The sequence below is a fragment of the Saccoglossus kowalevskii genome, chromosome 14 (assembly GCF_978046115.1).
Source record: "Saccoglossus kowalevskii chromosome 14, keSacKowa6.1, whole genome shotgun sequence".
Lineage (NCBI taxonomy): Eukaryota > Metazoa > Hemichordata > Enteropneusta > Harrimaniidae > Saccoglossus > Saccoglossus kowalevskii.
This window is the reverse complement of record NC_140654.1, coordinates 37,225,710-37,250,636: the sequence shown is the minus strand read 5'-3', so window position 1 is coordinate 37,250,636 and position 24,927 is coordinate 37,225,710. Positions and strand designations below refer to the sequence as shown.

The window sequence follows — 24,927 nt, the reverse complement described above, 5'->3', positions numbered from 1 at the left end:
TCTGTGATACCATTCTCTGGGTACAATCATGATGTCTGTGATGCCATTCTCTGGGTACAACCATGATTTCTGTGATACCATTCTCCTTGTACAACCATGATTTCTGTGATAACATTCTCCTTGTACAACCATGATTTCTGTGATACCATTCTCTGGGTACAACCATGATTTCTGTGATACCGTTCTCTGGGTACACACCATGATGTCTGTGATACCATTCTCTGAGTACAACCATGATTTCTGTGATAACATTCTCTGAGTACAACCATGATATCTGTGATCACATTCTCTGGGTTCACCCATGATATCTGTGATAACATTCTCTAGGTACAACCATGATGTCTGTGATAACATTCTCTGGGTACAACTATGATGTCTGTAATAACATTCTCTGAGTACAACCATGATGTCTGTGATTAATTCTCTGGGTACAACCATGATTTCTGTGATACCTTTTTCTGGGTACAACCATGATTTCTGTGATACCATTCTCTGGGTACAACCATGATGTCTGTGATACCATTCTCTGGGTACAACCATGATGTCTGTAATAACATTCTCTGAGTACAACCATGATTTCTGTGATAACATTCTCTGAGTACAACCATGATGTCTGTGATAACATTCTCTGGGTTCAACCATGATGTCTGTGATAACATTCTCTGGGTACAACCATGATGTCTGTGATAACATTCTCTGGGTTAAACCATGATGTCTGTAATAACATTCTCTGGGTACAACCATGATGTCTGTGATACCATTCTCTGGGTACAACCATGATTTCTGTGATACCATTCTCTGGGTACAACCATGATGTCTGTGATACCATTCTCTGGGTACAACCATGATGTCTGTGATACCATTCTCTGGGTACAACCATGATTTCTGTGATACCATTCTCTGGGTACAACCATGATGTCTGTGATACCATTCTCTGGGTACAACCATGATTTCTGTTATACCATTCTCTGGGTACAACCATGATGTCTGTGATACCATTCTCTGGGTACAACCATGATTTATGTGATAACATTCTCTGGGTACAACCATGATGTCTGTGATAACATTCTCTGGGTACAACCATGATGTCTGTAATAACATTCTCTGGGTACAACCATGATTTCTGTGATACCATTCTCTGAGTACAACCATGATTTCTGTGATAACATTCTCCTTGTACAATCATGATGTCTGTGATACCATTCTCTGGGTATAGCCATGATTTCTGTGATACCATTCTCTGAGTACAACCATGATGTCTGTGATACCATTCTCTGGGTACAACCATGATTTCTGTGATACCATTCTCTGGGTACATCCATGATGTCTGTGATACCATTCTCTGGGTACAACCATGATGTCTGTGATACCATTCTCTGAGTACAACCATGATTTCTGTGATAACATTCTCTGAGTACAACCATGATGTCTGTGATACCATTCTCTGGGTACAACCATGATGTCTGTGATAACATTCTCTGGGTACAACCATGATGTCTGTGATAACATTCTCTGGGTACAACCATGATGTCTGCAATAACATTCTCTGAGTACAACCATAATGTCTGTGATAACATTCTCTGGGTACAACCATGATGTCTGTAATAACATTCTCTGGGTACAACCATGATGTCTGTGATACCATTCTCTGGGTACAACCATGATGTCTGTGATACCATTTGCTGGGTACAACCAATGATGTCTGTGATACCATTCTCTGGGTACAACCATGATGTCTGTGATACCATTCGCTGGGTACAACCATGATGTCTGTGATACCATTCTCTGGGTACAACCATGATTTCTGTGGTAACATTCTCTGAGTGTGCCTATATGATTTCTGTGATACACCCTGACAAAACATGGTTGTTAAATTTTTACATTTTTTTTCTTCTTTTACAGAATTACGTATCTGTTCTGTAGTGGAATCAGCCAGTATGTTCAGTCTTTCATCATTTTTTACTAATATTGGTTTGCAAAGAGTTAATGGATACAAGCGTGGTGTTGATATAATTAGTGAATTATGTAAATGCTTCATTTATAGTGATATTAATGTCATCTCTAACACCATTGGTCAGTTACTGTTGATTAGGAATGAAGAATTTCAAAGCAATCAATTAAGGTATAAACAAATTTAATTGTTTTTTCATACATTTTTGTACACCATAAGAAAACAAACACTATTAATTTGGGTCATGTTATGTTCACTCCAAAGTGAATACTTATCCATGTACCATAAATGCCTGTATGGTTTAGAATTATAGTAAACCCACTCAAAATTAATATGCAACATGTAACTCACTATAATACATACATAAATCAGGACATTGAGCTATTCATACAAAAGTAGTTATACATACTGTATGCTGTTTTGACACACAATCCATGATGGAGTGCAGAAAATCTACTTCAAAGTAGACTATTGGTAGTTATATAACAGCCTGTTTAGGTTTGAGATTCATTGAGAGTGACCATACATCCACATTGCTTGTCAATCTTGAAAACATTTGTTTGAATCCAGGATGTGGCTGCTCAATAAAACTGAACCATTTTTAAATAGTAATGGGAAGTTGTACTCACCACTTAGACCATATAATAACAACCTTATTCTGAAAAAAATGTTTTTTCCTATTGAAAGGGCATTATTGAGAACAAAAAATTAGTGAACGGGGACTATTTGGAACAAAAAAGAAAAATAGTAAACGCTGACAAAATATGCTGAGCAAACAGGTTATCAAAGGTTGATAGTTTGCAGTGGCTTTACGAATTAAGATTTAACCAACAGATATTTATATTCTTATCGATTAACCCGTATTGAATAACCAAGCATCTGAATAATCTGTTCCTTAACAATGTTATTCCATGAATTTGATGTCCTAAATGTGTGTCCCTGTATGCAATAGATTCACGATTTGTACGCAATAAATATATGTTAGTTATTTTGTACTTGGTAACAATAAAATGAAGCTAAATAAATACTCAAGTATGCATAATAAATACAGTCTATACACAACTAGCAAAGTACAATACACGACAGAGACTTGAGAACCAAAGCAAATAAGATCTATACGCAGCTAGATGTTTACTGTACACAGAAAGTACTCAAAAAACCTAACTTCTAGGCAAATATACTCGACAGGTACCCAAGAAACTTACCTTCTATATAGATATACCTGACAGGTACCCAAGAAACTTAACTTCTAGGCAAATATACGCAGCAGTTGCCCAAGAAACTTAGCTTTTATATAGATATACGCAACAGGTGCCCAAGAAACTTAGCTTCTATATATATATATATGCAACAGGTACCCAAGAAACTTGGCTTCAATATAGATATACACAACAGGTACCTAAGAAACTTAGCTTCTATATATATATATATATATGCAACAGGTACCCAAGAAACTTGGCTTCTATATATAGATTTTCGCAACAGGTACCCAAGAAACTTAGCTTCTATATATATATATGCAACAGGTACCCAAGAAACTTAGCTTTTATATAGATATATGCAACAGGTACCCAAGAAACTTGGCTTCTATATATAGATATATGCAACAGGTACCCAAGAAATTTGGCTTCTATATATATATATATGCAACAGGTACCCAAGAAACTTGGCTTCTATATAGATATACGCAACAGGTACCCAAGAAACTTAGCTTCTATATATATATATGCAACAGGTACCCAAGAAACTTAGCTTCTATATATATATATATATGCAACAGGTACCCAAGAAACTTGGCTTCAATATAGATATACACAACAGGTACCTAAGAAACTTATCTTCTATATATATATATATGCAACAGGTACCCAAGAAACTTGGCTTCTATATAGATATACACAACAGGTACCCAAGAAACTTGGCTTCTATATAGATATACACAACAGGTACCCAAGAAACTTATCTTCTATATATATATATATGCAACAGGTACCCAAGAAACTTGGCTTCAATATAGATATACACAACAGGTACCTAAGAAACTTAGCTTCTATATATATATATATATATATATATATATATATATATATATATATATATATATATATGCAACAGGTACCCAAGAAACTTGGCTTCTATATATAGATATACGCAACAGGTACCCAAGAAACTTAGCTTCTATATATATATATATATATGCAACAGGTACCCAAGAAACTTAGCTTTTATATAGATATATATATGCAACAGGTACCCAAAAAACTTAGCTTCTATATATATATATGCAACAGGTACCCAAGAAACTTGGCTTCTATATATAGATATACGCAACAGGTACCCAAGAAACTTAGCTTCTATATATATATATGCAACAGGTACCCAAGAAACTTAGCTTTTATATAGATATATATATATATGCAACAGGTACCCAAGAAACTTAGCTTCTATATATATATATATATGCAACAGGTACCCAAGAAACTTGGCTTCTATATATATATACGCAACAGGTACCCAAGAAACTTAGCTTTTATATAGATATATGCAACAGGTACCCAAGAAACTTGGCTTCTATATAGATATACACAACAGGTACCCAAGAAACTTGGCTTCTATATAGATATACACAACAGGTACCCAAGAAACTTAGCTTCTATATATATATATATGCAACAGGTACCCAAGAAACCTAGCTTTTATATAGATATATGCAACAGGTACCCAAGAAACTTGGCTTCTATATATAGATATACGCAACAGGTACCCAAGAAACTTGGCTTCTATATATATATATATGCAACAGGTACCCAAGAAACTTGGCTTCTATATAGATATACACAACAGGTACCCAAGAAGCTTGGCTTCTATATAGATATACACAACAGGTACCCAAGAAACTTAGCTTCTATATAGATATACACAACAGGTACCCAAGAAACTTAGCTTTTATATAGATATACACAACAGGTACCCAAGAAACATAGCTTTTATATAGATATACACAACAGGTACCCAAGAAACTTGGCTTCTATATAGATATACACAACAGGTACCCAAGAAACTTGGCTTTTATATAGATATACACAACAGGTACCCAAGAAACTTAGCTTTTATATAGATATACGCAACAGGTACCCAAGAAACTTGGCTTCTATATAGATATACGCAACAGGTACCCAAGAAACTTGGCTTCTATATATATATATATGCAACAGGTACCCAAGAAACTTGGCTTCAATATAGATATACACAACAGGTACCCAAGAAACTTAGCTTTTATATAGATATACACAACAGGTACCCAAAAAACTTGGCTTCTATATAGATATACGCAACAGATAACAAAACAAATTAGCTTTTATATAGATATACGCAACAGGTACCCAAGAAACTTGGCTTCTATATAGATGTATGCAACAGGTACCCAAAAAACCTAGCTTCTATATAGATATATGCAACAGGTACCCAAGAAACTTAGCTTCTACAACTTCTATAAAAGACAGTAGCTCATATGTGACCCCCCTCCCCCAACACACAACAACATATAATAATTATCAGTCCTCCGATAATTTAACTATTCATAAACCGCCAATCATGATGACACAAGCCAAATTATTTTCCGTAAAGTCAAATAAATAATGATATAAAATAATACAAGTTTTTAGAAACCCTATTGTGATTGATGTGTGCATATGTAACTCCTTTTGTGCTTATGATCAGTTTAGTAAAAAGGATATAGGAAATTGTATTTTTCTGCCTGATTTAATTATCCTGAAATTATTTTTGTGACAAAATGTGTTTTAATACTGGTAATGAAATACTTTCACCTAGACAATATTTAAAATTGCTTGTTATTTTATTTTTAGGGATGAAGTAAACAAATGGTACTTGTGTTGTTGCCATAGTAATATTGGGTTAGATGTAAGTGACGTGCTTCATGAAGGTGACCATTCAGTGGTCTATAAAGCTACAGTTATTGGTGCTAAACAGTCTGTTATTGTCAAATTAGGTGCCATTCATTCTGTACAAGAATTGTATATAACTGACACCCCATGCATTAGAAGTACGTATATTTTTCATACCATATATATATATCCACAGTGGGAATACAGCAAAAATTGTTTCTAATGGTATTGATAGAAAGTCACTAGTCTAAGAATAAAATTTACTAAAATTACCAAAACTATTGTTATAGGACTACACTATTGGTATATCAATACTTTCTTTAGAAATACAAAACTATTGTTATAGGACTACACTATTGGTATATCAATACTTTCTTTAGAAATACAAATTATAATATTGCAAAGCAACACAGACAATACTTTGGTATTTTGTGTGTAACATTGTTATATGCTTTTGTAAAAATCAAAAGAGAACAGTCTAAATGTGTGTTTGTGCAGTGCTAATTTTTAACTCATTTCACTGATTTTATATACAAGAAAATGTCGGCAGTGGTTTATAAATGCGTTTTGTCAAAGCAGCAGTATCCCAGCCTCTGATCTTTAAAGTTGGTAGTTTCATCTGCTCAGTACTAATATGTTATAATACTTTTTAGCCCTGCTGTCAACTTTGTCGAGCGGAGCTTATCATATGAGTGATAGTCCATTGTCGTCCGTGCCAATGTTTTACTTTTTCAACTTCTTCTTGAAAACTACAAGCCTGAATTCTTTGATACTTGGTGTATATGTACCTTGGGTAGACCTCTTAGATTTGTTCGTTTTGTGATGATATCTTTAATACTCTAATTTTGGTGAATATTTTTGTCATTTTTGGTAAAAAGTTATATTTTCGACTTCTTGTTAAAGACTGCTAGTCCGATTGCTTTGATATTACATATATAGGTACTACATGTGAACCTCTTTCAGATTTGTTCATTTTGTGATGATATCTCTAATTCACTAACTTTGGTGAATATTTTTGTATTTTTTGGTAAAAAGTTATATTTTTGATTTCTTGTTGAAAACCGCAAGTCCAATTGCTCTGATATTACATTTACAGATACTACATGTGGACCTTCCCCTTACCAAAATTCATTAGACAAAATGTATAATTTTTGTATACAAGAAGTACCCTATATTTGTATACAAAAAGTATGCAAATATTATGCAAAAAATGTACTTTTGTATACAAGAAGTATCCCATATTTGGAACTGTATGGTCTTATTACACAACAGCATGTATTTGTATTTTCCCATACTTACAATTAGAATTCAATTTATCAATTGTTTATGCTTACCTGACTGACTATAGTACATTCATTTACAACCTATGTTGTATCTGTTTAACATATATGTCAGCCAAGGATGTACAACAAACTGATTGTGGTGAAAGTAATACTGATTTATTTCATTGTATTTTCCTCAACTGAAAATGCCAAAACTAGATATATAATGGAAAATTAAATTTTAATTTAGTTAAATTGATCAAATTGATCAAAAAAAACTTCATAAAAATTGGCAATAAGTCATGTTAGGATCCAAAACAGGATAATTTGTAATATATGCAAATTAGGCAAACTCTAAATGACTTTGATGGGAAATGTGTTATACACTCTTCTTATAATGACTGAATTCTTTCAGTAAACTGTAGTAAAAATATAATTTTACTGATATCCAAAAATATAGTTTAGTATTCCTGTAATTAATCTATTAAACATGTTTTTATACTCTCTTATGAATTTAATTGAATATTAAATTCCATATTTTTGTACAGTTTATGTATATATATATTGTATTATTGGGCATAGTTAAGTTTATTCAGATTCTAAGTCCAATTTTTGTACATTCTATGTATACATAAATAATACTAATATTTGTCAAGATGCCAAGTCAATAATTTGTACAATTAATGTATACATAAATTATACTTCATTCTGACATGATTCTAACATAAATTTTTTTGGTTACTCTTTATTTCTTAGTCATGATATTGTACATTTTATGTATATGTAAATTATACAATATTTAGGCATTGAATCCTATGCAAAAAGTCTGTACATTTCTAGTATACAACAAATATACATTAATGAATTTGTATAAAGTGTGTATACAAATAATGTACTGCTGTTTTCTTGTATGTATGAATTTTGTATACAAATAATGTACACAATTTCAAAAAAAGTATACTTTTTGTACAGAATATGTATACAATTAATATACTATTGGGGCGGACAATTTGGTAAGGGTCTTCAGATTTGTTAATTTCGTGATGATATCTTCAATTATCTAATTTTGATGATTATTTTTGTCATTTTTGGTGAAAAGTGATATTTTTGAATTCTTGTGTGTACTGGTTAACAGTTAACAGGCAAACTCAACTCATATTTTGTGCACAAGTGGTTGTTTTTGAAAGGAATACTGTAATTGTCAACCAATTTTTTTTTTTGACAGGATTACGAAATGAGATCAATATTCTGAGTAATTTACAGCATATCAACATTCTGCCCATCCTGGCATATCGTACTGTATCGCCCCCTGTGCACTACATATCAATATTAGCATCACATGGAACATTACTCAGATACCTGCGAACCAATCGCAATCGAAATATAGTGTTACCACAACAAATGTTGTTAAAGGTTGCTATGGATACTGCATTAGCAGTACAATACCTTGGTCAAAACAATGTTGTACATCGTAATATCATGGCAAGGAAAGTGCTGATTGGCCAGGAGAATGGTGATCTGCGTGTCTTACTTAGTGGATTTGAATATGCTGTGAAACTTGGTAAAGATATACAGCAACATGTGGGTGAGTTTTAAAATCAAAGAAATGACTAACCATAGACATTGATTGAATTGATTATAAATCAATGACAGATTTTGTGAATTATACTATAATTTTAAAATTAGTTCTCCTTGTGCATAAATCTGTCAATAGGAAAAGTAATTTAAAGTTAATTAGTATTAGTAAAATTTGATTAAGAATTTTGTGATATGCATAATAGAATAACAAAACTACTCTCATTGGGTATGCTTTTGTTACATGACTGTATATATATTTACTGAATACAGGAAGACTAGATGAATCAATTGCTGTGTTCTGGTCAGCCCCTGAGTCATTAACAAAGCAAAGATTTTCCTTGAAATCTGATGTTTGGATGTATGGAGTTCTTTGCTATGAAATATTCACTTCAGGATGTGAACCATATCAAGAATTCTCAGACTTGTCAGTGGATGACATCATGTTCAAGGTGTGTATGCAATGTTGTATTAAGGTTTATATGCAATGCTGTATTATGGTGTATATGCAATGCTGTATTAAGGTGTATATGCAATGCTGTATTAAGGTTTATATGCAATGCTGTATTAAGGTGTGAATGCAATGCTGTATTAAGGTTTATATGCAATGCTGTATTGAGGTTTATATGCAATGCTGTATTAAGGTATATATGCAATGCTGTATTAAGGTGTATATGCAATGCTGTATTAAGGTGTGAATACAATGCTGTATTGAGGTTTATATGCAATGCTGTTTCAAGGTGTGTATGCAATGCTGTATTGAGGTTTATATGCAATGCTGTTTCAAGGTGTGTATGCAATTCTGTATTAAGGTGTGAATTCAATGCTGTACGTATTAAGGTGTCTATGTAATGCTGCATTAAGGTTTATATGCAATGCTGTATTAAGGTGTGCATGCAATGCTGTATTAAGGTTTATATGCAATGCTGTATTAAGGTTTATATGCTATGCTGTATTAAGGTGTGAATGCAATGCTGTATTAAGGTGTGTATGCAATGCTGTATTAAAGTTTATATGCAATGCTGTATTAAGGTTTATATACAATGCTGTATTAAGGTTTATATACAATGCTGTATTAAGGTTTTTGCAATACTGTATTAAGGTTTATATGCAATGCTGTACTAAGGTTTATATGCAATGCTGTATTAAGGTGTGCATGCAATGCTGTATTAAGGTTTATATGCAATGCTGTATTAAGGTTTATATGCTATGCTGTATTAAGGTGTGAATGCAATGCTGTATTAAGGTGTGTATGCAATGTTGAATTAAGGTTTATATGCAATGCTGTATTAAGGTTTATATAAATGCTGTATTAAGATTTATATGCAATGCTGTATTAAGGTGTGAATGCAATGCTGTATTAAGGTGTTATGCAATGTTGTATTAAGGTTTATATGCAATGCTGTATTGAGGTGTGTATGGAATGCTGTATTAAGGTGCATATGCAATGCTGTATTAAGGTTGATATGCAATGCTGTATTAAGGTTTATATGCAATGTTGTATTAAGGTGTGTGTGCAATGTTGTATTAAGGTTTATATGAATGCTGTATTAGTGTGTATGCAATGCTGTATTAAGGTTTATATGCAATGCTGTATTAAGGTTTATATGCAATGTTGTATTAAGGTGTGTGTGCAATGTTGTATTAAGGTTTATATGAATGCTGTATTATTGTGTATGCAATGCTGTATTAAGGTTTATATTCAATGCAGTATTAAGATGTTTATGCAATGCTGTATTAAGGTTTATATGCAATGCTGTATTAAGGTTTATATGCAATGCTGTATTAAGGGGTGAATGCAATGCTGTATTAAAGTGTATATGCAATGCTGTATTAAGGTGTGTATGCAATATTAAGGTGTGTATGCAATGCTGTATTAAGGTTAATATGCAATGCTGTATTAAAGTTTATATGCAATGCTGTATTAAGGTTTATTTGCAATGCTTTATTACGGTTTATATGCAATGTTGTATTAAGTTGTGTATGCAATGCTGTATTAAGGTGTGAGTGCAATGCTGTATTAAGGTGTGTATGTAATACTGCATTAAAGTTGATAAGCAATGCTGTATTAAGGTGTGTATGCAATGCTGTATTAAGGTTTATATGCAATGCTGTATTAAGGTGTGCATGCAATGCTGTATTAAGGTTTATATGCTATGCTGTATTAAGGTGTATATGCAATGCTGAATTAAGGTGTGAATGCAATGCTGTATTAAGGTGTGTATGTAATACTGCATTAAAGTTGATAAGCAATGCTGTATTAAGGTGTGTATGCAATGCTGTATTAAGGTTTATATGCAATGCTGTATTAAGGTGTGCATGCAATGCTGTATTAAGGTTTATATGCTATGCTGTATTAAGGTGTGAATGCAATGCTGTATTAAGGTGTGTATGCAATGCTGCATTAAGGTTTATATGCAATGCTGTATTAAGGTTTATATGGAATGCTGTATTAAGGTTTATATGGAATGCTATATTAAGGTGTATATGCAATGCTGTATTAAGGTGTATATGCAATGCTGTATTAAGGTGTGTATGCAATGCTGTATTAAGGTGTGTATGCAATGCTATATTAAGGTGTTATGCAATGCTGTATTAAGGTTTATTTGCAATGCTTTATTACGGTTTATATGCAATGTTGTATTAAGTTGTGTATGCAATGCTGTATTAAGGTGTGAGTGCAATGCTGTATTAAGGTGTATATGCAATGCTGTATTAAGGTGTGAATGCAATGCTGTATTAAGGTGTGTATGTAATGCTGCATTAAGGTTGATAAGTAATGCTGTATTAAGGTGTGTATGCAATGCTGTATTAAGGTTTATAAGCAATGCTGTATTAAGGTGCGCATGCAATGCTGTATTAAGGTTTATATGCTATGCTGTATTAAGGTGTGAATGCAATGCTGTATTAAGGTGTGTATGCAATGCTGCATTAAGGCTTATATGCAATGCTGTATTAAGGTTTATATGGAATGCTGTATTAAGGTTTATATGGAATGCTATATTAGGGTTTGTATGCATTGATACTTTAAGGTTTATATGCAATGCTGTATTAAGGTTTATATGCACTGCTGTATTGAGGTTTATATGCAATTCTGTATTAAGATGTATATGCAATGCTGTATTAAGGTTCATATGCAATGCAGTATTAAGGTTTATATGCAATGCTGTATTAAGGTGTGAATGCAATGCTGTATTAAGGTTTTATGCAATGCTGTATTAAGGTTTATTTGCAATGCTTTATTACGGTTTATATGCAATGTTGTATTAAGTTGTGTATGCAATGCTGTATTAAGGTTCATATGCAATGCAGTATTAAGGTTTATATGCAATGCTGTATTAAGGTGTGAATGCAATGCTGTATTAAGGTTTTATGCAATGCTGTATTAAGGTTTATTTGCAATGCTTTATTACGGTTTATATGCAATGCTGTATTAAGGTGTGTATGCAATGCTATATTAAGGTGTGTATGCAATGCTGTATTAAGGTTTATATGCAATGCTGTATTAAAGTTTATATGCTATGCTGTATTAAGGTGTGAATGCAATGCTGTATTAAGGTTTTATGCAATGCTGTATTAAGGTTTATTTGCAATGCTTTATTACGGTTTATATGCAATGCTGTATTAAGGTGTGTATGCAATGCTATATTAAGGTGTGTATGCAATGCTGTATTAAGGTTTATATGCAATGCTGTATTAAAGTTTATATGCAATGCTGTATTAAGGTTTATTTGCAATGCTTTATTACGGTTTATATGCAATGTTGTATTAAGGTGTTATGCAATGCTGTATTAAGTTGTGTATGTAATGCTGTATTAAGGTGTGAGTGCAATGCTGTATTAAAGTGTATATGCAATGCTGTATTAAGGTGTGAATGCAATGCTGTATTAAGGTGTGTATGTAATGCTGCATTAAGGTTGATAAGCAATGCTGTATTAAGGTGTGTATGCAATACTGTATTAAGGTTTATATGCAATGCTGTATTAAGGTGCGCATGCAATGCTGTATTAAGGTTTATATGCTATGCTGTATTAAGGTGTGAATGCAATGCTGTATTAGGGTGTGTATGCAATGCTGCATTAAGATTTATATGCAATGCTGTATTAAGGTTTATATGGAATGCTATATTAAGGTGTATATGCAATGCTGTATTAAAGTGTATATGTAATGCTGTATTAAGGTGTGTATGCAATGCTATATTAAGGTGTGTATGCAATGCTATATTAAGGTGTGTATGCAATGCTGTATTAAGGTTTATATGCAATGCTGTATTAAAGTTTATATGCAATGCTGTATTAAAGTTTATATGCAATGCTATATTAAGGTTTATTTGCAATGCTTTATTACGGTTTATATGCAATGCTGTATTAAGGTGTGAGTGCAATGCTTTATTACGGTTTATATGCAATGTTGTATTAAGTTGTGTATGCAATGCTGTATTAAGGTGTGAGTGCAATGCTGTATTAAGGTTTATTTGCAATGCTGTATTAAGGTGTATATGCAATGCTGTATTAAGGTGTGAATGCAATGCTGTATTAAGGTGTGAGTGCAATGCTGTATTAAGGTGTGTATGTAATGCTGTATTAAGGTGTGAGTGCAATGCTGTATTAAGGTGTATATGCAATGCTGTATTAAGGTGTATATGCAATGCTGTATTAAAGTTTATATGCTATGCTGTATTAAGGTGTGAATGCAATGCTGTATTAAGGTTTTATGCAATGCTGTATTAAGGTTTATTTGCAATGCTTTATTACGGTTTATATGCAATGCTGTATTAAGGTGTGTATGCAATGCTATATTAAGGTGTGTATGCAATGCTGTATTAAGGTTTATATGCAATGCTGTATTAAAGTTTATATGCAATGCTGTATTAAGGTTTATTTGCAATGCTTTATTACGGTTTATATGCAATGTTGTATTAAGGTGTTATGCAATGCTGTATTAAGTTGTGTATGTAATGCTGTATTAAGGTGTGAGTGCAATGCTGTATTAAAGTGTATATGCAATGCTGTATTAAGGTGTGAATGCAATGCTGTATTAAGGTGTGTATGTAATGCTGCATTAAGGTTGATAAGCAATGCTGTATTAAGGTGTGTATGCAATACTGTATTAAGGTTTATATGCAATGCTGTATTAAGGTGCGCATGCAATGCTGTATTAAGGTTTATATGCTATGCTGTATTAAGGTGTGAATGCAATGCTGTATTAGGGTGTGTATGCAATGCTGCATTAAGATTTATATGCAATGCTGTATTAAGGTTTATATGGAATGCTATATTAAGGTGTATATGCAATGCTGTATTAAAGTGTATATGTAATGCTGTATTAAGGTGTGTATGCAATGCTATATTAAGGTGTGTATGCAATGCTATATTAAGGTGTGTATGCAATGCTGTATTAAGGTTTATATGCAATGCTGTATTAAAGTTTATATGCAATGCTGTATTAAAGTTTATATGCAATGCTATATTAAGGTTTATTTGCAATGCTTTATTACGGTTTATATGCAATGCTGTATTAAGGTGTGAGTGCAATGCTTTATTACGGTTTATATGCAATGTTGTATTAAGTTGTGTATGCAATGCTGTATTAAGGTGTGAGTGCAATGCTGTATTAAGGTTTATTTGCAATGCTGTATTAAGGTGTATATGCAATGCTGTATTAAGGTGTGAATGCAATGCTGTATTAAGGTGTGAGTGCAATGCTGTATTAAGGTGTGTATGTAATGCTGTATTAAGGTGTGAGTGCAATGCTGTATTAAGGTGTATATGCAATGCTGTATTAAGGTGTATATGCAATGCTGTATTAAGGTGTGAATGCAATGCTGTATTAAGGTGTGAGTGCAATGCTGTATTAAGGTGTATATGCAATGCTGTATTAAGGTGTGAGTGCAATGCTGTATTAAGGTGTATATGCAATGCTGTATTAAGGTGTGAATGCAATGCTGTATTAAGGTGTGTATGTAATGCTGCATTAAGGTTGATAAGCAATGCTGTATTAAGGTGTGAATGCAATGCTGTATTAAGGTGTGTATGTAATGCTGCATTAAGGTTGATAAGCAATGCTGTATTAAGGTGTGTATGTAATGCTGCATTAAGGTTTATATGCAATGCTGTATTAAGGTTTATATGGAATGCTATATTAAGGTGTATATGCAATGCTGTATTAGGGTTTGTATACATTGCTACATTAAGGTTTATATGCAATGCTGTATTAAGGTTTATATGCACTGCTGTATTGAGGTTTATATGCAATTCTGTATTAAGATGTATATGCAATGCTGTATTAAGGTTTATATGCAATGCAGTATTAAGATTTATATGCAATGCTATATTAAAGTGTATATGCAATGCTGTATGAAGGTTTTATGCAATGCTGTCTTAAGGTTTATATGGAATGCTGTATTAAGGTTTATATGGAATTCTGTATTAAGGTTTATATGGAATTCTGTATTAAGGTTTATATGGAATGCTATATTAAGGTGTATATGCAATGCTGTATTAGGGTTTGTATGCAATGCTGAATTAAGGTGTGTATGCAATGCTGTATTAAGGTGTGAATGCAATGCTGTATTAAGGTTTTATGCAATGCTGTATTAAGGTGTGAATGCAATGCTGTATTAAGGTTTTATGCAATGCTGCATTAAGGTGTGAATGCAATGCTGTATTAAGGTTTATATGCAATGCTGTATTGAGGTTTATATGGAATGATGTATTGAGGTTTATATGGAATGCTATATTAAGGTTTATTAAGGTTTATATGCAATGCTGTATTAAGGTGTGTATGCAATGCTGTATTAAGGTGTGTATGCAATGCTGTATTAAGGTGTGTATGCAATGCTGTATTAAGGTTTATATGCAATGCTGTATTAAGGTTTATATGGAATGCTGTATTAAGGTTATATGGAATGCTGTATTAAGGTTTATATGGAATGATGTATTAAGGTTTATATGGAATGCTATATTAAGGTGTATATGCAATGCTGTATTAGGGTTTGTATGCAATTCTGTATTAATGTGTGAATGCAATGCTGTATTAAGGTTTTATGCAATGCTGTATTAAGGTGTGAATGCAATGCTGTATTAAGGTTTATATGCAATGCTGTATTAAAGTTGATATGCAATGCTGTATTAAGATGTATATGCAATGCTGTATTACGATGTGAATGCAATGCTGTATTAAGGTTTATATGCAATACTGTATTAAGGTTTATATGCAATGCTGTATTAAAGATTATATGCAATGCTGCATCAATGTGTGTATGGAATGCTGCATCAAGGTGTGTATGCAATGCTGCATCAAGGTGTGTATGCAATGCTGTATTAAGGTTTATATGCAATGCTGTATTAAGTTGTGAATGCAATGCAGTATTAAGGTGTGTATGCAATGCTGTATTAAAGTTTATATGCAATGCTGTTTTAAGGTGTGTATGCAATGCTGTATTAAGGTATGTATGCAATGCTATTTTAAGGTTTATATGCAATGCTGTATTAAGGTTTATATGCAAAGCTGTATTGAGGTTTATATGCAATACTGTATTAAGGTTTATATGAAATGCTGTATTAAAGTTTATATGCAATGCTGTATTAAGGTTTATATGCAATACTGTATTAAGGTTTATATGCAATGCTGTATTAAGGTGTGTATGCAATGCTGTATTAAGGTTTATATGCAATACTGTATTGAGGTTTATATGCAATGCTGTATTAAAGATTATATGCAATGCTGCATCAAGGTGTGTATGGAATGCTGCATCAAGGTGTGTATGTAATGCTGCATCAAGGTGTGTATGGAATGCTGCATCAAGGTGTGTATGGAATGCTGTATTAAGGTTTATATGCAATGCTGTATTAAGGTGTGAATGCAATGCAGTATTAAGGTGTGTATGCAATGCTGTATTAAAGTTTATATGCAATGCTGTATTAAGGTGTGTATGCAATGCTGTATTAAGATTTATATGCAATGCTGTATTAAGGTGTGTATGCAATGCTATTTTTATGTTTATATGCAATGCTGTATTAAGGTTTATATGCAAAGCTGTATTGAGGTTTATATGCAATGCTGTATTAAGGTTTATATGCAATGCTGTATTAAGGTATATATAATGCTGTATTAAGGTTTATATGGAATGCTGTATTAAGGTATATATGGGATGCTGTATTAAAGTGTATATGCGATGCTGTATTAAGGTTTATATGCAATGCTGTATTAAAGATTATATGCAATGCTGCATCAAGGTGTGTATGCAATGCTGTTTTAAGGTGTGTATGCAATGCTGTATTAAGGTTTATATGCAATGCTGTATTAAGGTTTATATGCAATGCTGCATTAAAGTTGATATGCAATGCTGTATTAAGATGTGTATGCAATGCTGTATTAAGGTTTATATGCAATGCTGTATTAAGGTTGATATGCAATGCTGTATTAAGGTTTATATGCAATGCTGCATTAAAGTTGATATGCAATGCTGTATTAAGGTTTATATGCAAAGCTGTATTGAGGTTTATATGCAATGCTGTATTAGGGTTTATATGCAATGCTGTATTAAGGTATATATAATGCTGTATTAAGGTTTATATGGAATGCTGTATTAAGGTATATATGGGATGCTGTATTAAAGTGTATATGCGATGCTGTATTAAGGTTTATATGCAATGCTGTATTAACGTTAATATGCAATGCTGCAAGGTGTGTATGCAATGCTGTTTTAAGGTGTGTATGCAATGCTGTATTAAGGTTTATATGCAATGCTGCATTAAAGTTGATATGCAATGCTGTATTAAGATGTGTATGCAATGCTGTATTAAGGTTTATATGCAATGCTGTATTAAAGTGTATATGCAATGCTGTATTAAGGTGTGTATGCAATGCTGTATTAAGGTTTATATGCAATGCTCTATTGAGGTTTATATGCAATGCTGTATTAAGGTTTATATGCAATGCTGTATTAAGGTATATATAGAATGCTGTATTAAGGTTTATATGGATTGCTATATTACGGTGTATATGCAGTGATGTATTAAGGTTTGTATGCAATGCTATATTAAGATGTATTTGTAATGCTGTATTAAGGTTTATATGCAATGCTGTATTAAGGTTTATATGCGATGCTGTATTAAGGTTTATATGCAATGCTGTATTAAGGTTTATATTCAATGCTGTATTAAGCTTTATATGCAATGCTGTATTAAGGTATATATAATGCTGTATTAAGGTTTATATGGAATGCTGTATTAAGGTATATATGGGATGCTGTATTAAAGTGTATATGCGATGCTGTATTAAGGTTTATATGCAATGCTGTATTAAAGATTATATGCAATGCTGCATCAAGGTGTGTATGCAATGCTGTTTTAAGGTGTGTATGCAATGCTGTATTAAGGTTTATATGCAATGCTGTATTAAGGTTTATATGCAATGCTGCATTAAAGTTGATATGCAATGCTGTATTAAGATGTGTATGCAATGCTGTATTAAGGTTTATATGCAATGCTGTATTAAGGTTGATATGCAATGCTGTATTAAGGTTTATATGCAATGCTGCATTAAAGTTGATATGCAATGCTGTATTAAGGTTTATATGCAAAGCTGTATTGAGGTTTATATGCAATGCTGTATTAGGGTTTATATGCAATGCTGTATTAAGGTATATATAATGCTGTATTAAGGTTTATATGGAATGCTGTATTAAGGTATATATGGGATGCTGTATTAAAGTGTATATGCGATGCTGTATTAAGGTTTATATGCAATGCTGTATTAACGTTAATATGCAATGCTGCAAGGTGTGTATGCAATGCTGTTTTAAGGTGTGTATGCAATGCTGTATTAAGGTTTATATGCAATGCTGTATTAAAGTTGATATGCAATGCTGTATTAAGGTTTATATGCAATGCTGCATTAAAGTTGATATGCAATGCTGTATTAAGATGTGTATGCAATGCTGTATTAAGGTTTATATGCAATGCTGTATTAAAGTGTATATGCAATGCTGTATTAAGGTGTGTATGCAATGCTGTATTAAGGTTTATATGCAATGCTCTATTGAGGTTTATATGCAATGCTGTATTAAGGTTTATATGCAATGCTGTATTAAGGTATATATAGAATGCTGTATTAAGGTTTATATGGATTGCTATATTACGGTGTATATGCAGTGATGTATTAAGGTTTGTATGCAATGCTATATTAAGATGTATTTGTAATGCTGTATTAAGGTTTATATGCAATGCTGTATTAAGGTTTATATGCGATGCTGTATTAAGGTTTATATGCAATGCTGTATTAAGGTTTATATTCAATGCTGTATTAAGCTTTATATGCAATGCTGTATTAAGGTGTGGATACAATGCTGTATTAAGGTGTGGATACAATGCTGTATTAAGGTGTGTATGCAATTCTGTATTAAGGTGTGTATGCAATTCTGTATTAAGGTTTATATGCAATGCTGTATTAAGGTTTATATGCAATTCTGTATTAAGGTTTATATGGAATGTTGTATTAAGGTTTATATGGAATGCTATTTTAAGGTGTATATGCAATGCTGTATTAAGGTTTGTATGCAATGCTGTATTAAGGTTTATATGCAATGCTTTATTAAGGTGTATATGCAATGTTGTATTTAGGTTTATATGGAATGCTGTATTAAGGTTTATATGCAATACTGTATTAAAGTTTATATGCAATTCTGTATGAAGGTATATATGCAATGCTGTATTAATGTTTATATGCAATACTGTATTAAGGTTTATATGCAATGCTGCATCAAAGATTATATGCAATGCTGCATCAAGGTGTGTATGCAATGCTGCATCAAGGTGTGTATGCAATGCTGTATTAAGGTTTATATGCAATGCTGTATTGAGGTTTATATGCAATGCTGTATTAAGGTGTGAATGCAATGCTGTATTAAGATTTATATGCAATACTGTATTAAGGTTTATATGCAATGCTGTATTAAAGATTATATGCAATGCTGCATCAATGTGTGTATGGAATGCTGCATCAAGGTGTGTATGCAATGCTGCATCAAGGTGTGTATGCAATGCTGTATTAAGGTTTATATGCAATGCTGTATTAAGGTGTGAATGCAATGCAGTATTAAGGTGTGTATGCAATGCTGTATTAAGGTGTGTATGCAATGCTATTTTAAGGTTTATATGCAATGCTGTATTAAGGTTTATATGCAAAGCTGTATTGAGGTTTATATGCAATGCTGTATTAAAGTTTATATGCAATGCTGTATTAAGGTTTATATGCAATACTGTATTAAGGTTTATATACAATGCTGTATTATAGTTTATATGCAATGCTGCATCAAGGTGTGTATGCAAAGCTGTATTAAGGTGTGTATGCAATGCTGTATTAAGGTTTATATGCAATGCTGTATTAAAGTTGATATGCAATGCTGTATTAAGGTGTGTATGGAACGCTGTATTAAGTTGTGTATGCAACGCTGTATTAAGGTTTATATGCAATGCTGTATTAAGGTCTTTATGCAATGCTGTATTAAGTTGTGTATGCAACACTGTATTAACGTTTATATGCAATGCTGTATTGAGGTGTGTATGCAATGCTGTATTAAGGTGTGTATTCAATGCTGTATTAAGGTTTATATGCAATGCTGTATTAATGTTTATGTCGAATGCTATATTAAGGTGTATATGCAATGCTGTATTAGGGTTTGTATGCAATGCTATATTAAGATGTATATGCACTGCTGTATTAAGGTTTATATGCAATGCTGTTTTAAGGTTTATATGCAATGCTGTATTAAGGTTTATATGCAATGATGTATTAAGGTTTATATGCAATTCTGTATTAAGATGTATATGCAATGCTCTTTACGATGTGAATGCAATGCTGTATTAAGTTGTTATGCAATACTGTATTGGGGTGTGAATGTAATGCTGTATTAAGGTTTATATGCAATACTGTATTGAGGTTTATATGCAATGCTGCATCAAGGTGTGTATGGAATGCTGCATCAAGGTGTGTATGGAATGCTGTATTAAGGTTTATATGCAATGCTGTATTAAGGTGTGAATGCAATGCACTATTAAGGTGTGTATGCAATGCTGTATTAAAGTTTATATGCAATGCTGTATTAAGGTGTGTATGCAATGCTGTATTAAGATTTATATGCAATGCTGTATTAAGGTGTGTATGCAATGCTATTTTAAGGTTTATATGCAATGCTGTATTAAGGTTTATATGCAAAGCTGTATTGAGGTTTATATGCAATGCTGTATTAAGGTTTATATGCAATGCTGTATTAAGGTATATAATGCTGTATTAAGGTTTATATGGAATGCTGTATTAAGGTATATATGGGATGCTGTATTAAAGTGTATATGCGATGCTGTATTAAGGTTTATATGCAATGCTGTATTAGGGTTTGTATGCAATTCTGTATTAATGTGTGAATGCAATGCTGTATTAAGGTTTTATGCAATGCTGTATTAAGATGTATATGCAATGCTGTATTACGATGTGAATGCAATGCTGTATTAAGGTTTATATGCAATACTGTATTAAGGTTTATATGCAATGCTGTATTAAAGATTATATGCAATGCTGCATCAATGTGTGTATGGAATGCTGCATCAAGGTGTGTATGCAATGCTGCATCAAGGTGTGTATGCAATGCTGTATTAAGGTTTATATGCAATGCTGTATTAAGTTGTGAATGCAATGCAGTATTAAGGTGTGTATGCAATGCTGTATTAAAGTTTATATGCAATGCTGTTTTAAGGTGTGTATGCAATGCTGTATTAAGGTGTGTATGCAATGCTATTTTAAGGTTTATATGCAATGCTGTATTAAGGTTTATATGCAAAGCTGTATTGAGGTTTATATGCAATACTGTATTAAGGTTTATATGAAATGCTGTATTAAGGTTTATATGCAATGCTGTATTAAGGTTTATATGCAATACTGTATTAAGGTTTATATGCAATGCTGTATTAAGGTGTGTATGCAATGCTGTATTAAGGTTTATATGCAATACTGTATTGAGGTTTATATGCAATGCTGTATTAAAGATTATATGCAATGCTGCATCAAGGTGTGTATGGAATGCTGCATCAAGGTGTGTATGTAATGCTGCATCAAGGTGTGTATGGAATGCTGCATCAAGGTGTGTATGGAATGCTGTATTAAGGTGTGAATGCAATGCAGTATTAAGGTGTGTATGCAATGCTGTATTAAAGTTTATATGCAATGCTGTATTAAGGTGTGTATGCAATGCTGTATTAAGATTTATATGCAATGCTGTATTAAGGTGTGTATGCAATGCTATTTTTATGTTTATATGCAAAGCTGTATTGAGGTTTATATGCAAAGCTGTATTGAGGTTTATATGCAATGCTGTATTAAGGTTTATATGCAATGCTGTATTAAGGTATATATAATGCTGTATTAAGGTTTATATGGAATGCTGTATTAAGGTATATATGGGATGCTGTATTAAAGTGTATATGCGATGCTATATTAAGGTTTATATGCAATGCTGTATTAAAGATTATATGCAATGCTGCATCAAGGTGTGTATGCAATGCTGTTTTAAGGTGTGTATGCAATGCTGTATTAAGGTTTATATGCAATGCTGTATTAAGGTTTATATGCAATGCTGCATTAAAGTTGATATGCAATGCTGTATTAAGATGTGTATGCAATGCTGTATTAAGGTTTATATGCAATGCTGTATTAAGATGTGTATGCAATGCTGTATTAAGGTTGATATGCAATGCTGTATTAAGGTTTATATGCAATGCTGCATTAAAGTTGATATGCAATGCTGTATTAAGGTTTATATGCAAAGCTGTATTGAGGTTTATATGCAATGCTGTATTAGGGTTTATATGCATTGCTGTATTAAGGTATATATAATGCTGTATTAAGGTTTATATGGAATGCTGTATTAAGGTATATATGGGATGCTGTATTAAAGTGTATATGCGATGCTGTATTAAGGTTTATATGCAATGCTGTATTAACGTTTATATGCAATGCTGCAAGGTGTGTATGCAATGCTGTTTTAAGGTGTGTATGCAATGCTGTATTAAGGTTTATATGCAATGCTGTATTAAAGTTGATATGCAATGCTGTATTAAGGTTTATATGCAATGCTGCATTAAAGTTGATATGCAATGCTGTATTAAGATGTGTATGCAATGCTGTATTAAGGTTTATATGCAATGCTGTATTAAAGTGTATATGCAATGCTGTATTAAGGTGTGTATGCAATGCTGTATTAAGGTTTATATGCAATGCTCTATTGAGGTTTATATGCAATGCTGTATTAAGGTTTATATGCAATGCTGTATTAAGGTATATATAGAATGCTGTATTAAGGTTTATATGGATTGCTATATTACGGTGTATATGCAGTGATGTATTAAGGTTTGTATGCAATGCTATATTAAGATGTATTTGTAATGCTGTATTAAGGTTTATATGCAATGCTGTATTAAGGTTTATATGCGATGCTGTATTAAGGTTTATATGCAATGCTGTATTAAGGTTTATATTCAATGCTGTATTAAGCTTTATATGCAATGCTGTATTAAGGTGTGGATACAATGCTGTATTAAGGTGTGGATACAATGCTGTATTAAGGTGTGTATGCAATTCTGTATTAAGGTGTGTATGCAATTCTGTATTAAGGTTTATATGCAATGCTGTATTAAGGTTTATATGCAATTCTGTATTAAGGTTTATATGGAATGTTGTATTAAGGTTTATATGGAATGCTATTTTAAGGTGTATATGCAATGCTGTATTAAGGTTTGTATGCAATGCTGTATTAAGGTTTATATGCAATGCTTTATTAAGGTGTATATGCAATGTTGTATTTAGGTTTATATGGAATGCTGTATTAAGGTGTGAATGCAATGCTGTATTAAGGTTTATATGCAATACTGTATTAAAGTTTATATGCAATTCTGTATGAAGGTATATATGCAATGCTGTATTATTGTTTATATGCAATACTGTATTAAGGTTTATATGCAATGCTGCATCAAAGATTATATGCAATGCTGCATCAAGGTGTGTATGCAATGCTGCATCAAGGTGTGTATGCAATGCTGTATTAAGGTTTATATGCAATGCTGTATTGAGGTTTATATGCAATGCTGTATTAAGGTGTGAATGCAATGCTGTATTAAGATTTATATGCAATACTGTATTAAGGTTTATATGCAATGCTGTATTAAAGATTATATGCAATGCTGCATCAATGTGTGTATGGAATGCTGCATCAAGGTGTGTATGCAATGCTGCATCAAGGTGTGTATGCAATGCTGTATTAAGGTTTATATGCAATGCTGTATTAAGGTGTGAATGCAATGCAGTATTAAGGTGTGTATGCAATGCTGTATTAAGGTGTGTATGCAATGCTATTTTAAGGTTTATATGCAATGCTGTATTAAGGTTTATATGCAAAGCTGTATTGAGGTTTATATGCAATGCTGTATTAAAGTTTATATGCAATGCTGTATTAAGGTTTATATGCAATACTGTATTAAGGTTTATATACAATGCTGTATTATAGTTTATATGCAATGCTGCATCAAGGTGTGTATGCAAAGCTGTATTAAGGTGTGTATGCAATGCTGTATTAAGGTTTATATGCAATGCTGTATTAAAGTTGATATGCAATGCTGTATTAAGGTGTGTATGGAACGCTGTATTAAGTTGTGTATGCAACGCTGTATTAAGGTTTATATGCAATGCTGTATTAAGGTCTTTATGCAATGCTGTATTAAGTTGTGTATGCAACACTGTATTAACGTTTATATGCAATGCTGTATTGAGGTGTGTATGCAATGCTGTATTAAGGTGTGTATTCAATGCTGTATTAAGGTTTATATGCAATGCTGTATTAATGTTTATGTCGAATGCTATATTAAGGTGTATATGCAATGCTGTATTAGGGTTTGTATGCAATGCTATATTAAGATGTATATGCACTGCTGTATTAAGGTTTATATGGAATGCTGTTTTAAGGTTTATATGCAATGCTGTATTAAGGTTTATATGCAATGATGTATTAAGGTTTATATGCAATTCTGTATTAAGATGTATATGCAATGCTCTTTACGATGTGAATGCAATGCTGTATTAAGTTGTTATGCAATACTGTATTGGGGTGTGAATGTAATGCTGTATTAAGGTTTATATGCAATACTGTATTGAGGTTTATATGCAATGCTGTATTAAAGATTATATG

The 24,927-nt window shown here is 32.4% G+C and overlaps 1 protein-coding gene across 2 annotated transcripts in view; it reads left to right on the top strand.

The window, feature by feature from the left end:
- Positions 1–24,927, top strand: part of LOC102810194 (uncharacterized) — a 148,714-nt gene that overhangs the window by 16,458 nt on the left and 107,329 nt on the right. The window contains exons 4-7 of one of the 2 annotated variants that reach the window (XM_085508191.1): positions 1,903–2,122; positions 5,818–6,014; positions 8,344–8,703; positions 8,967–9,145. In XM_085508191.1, the coding sequence (XP_085364317.1) occupies positions 1,903–2,122; positions 5,818–6,014; positions 8,344–8,703; positions 8,967–9,145 (956 nt within the window). The remainder of the gene's footprint in view (positions 1–1,902; positions 2,123–5,817; positions 6,015–8,343; positions 8,704–8,966; positions 9,146–24,927) is intronic. The other variant, XM_085508192.1, reaches the window with a different exon arrangement.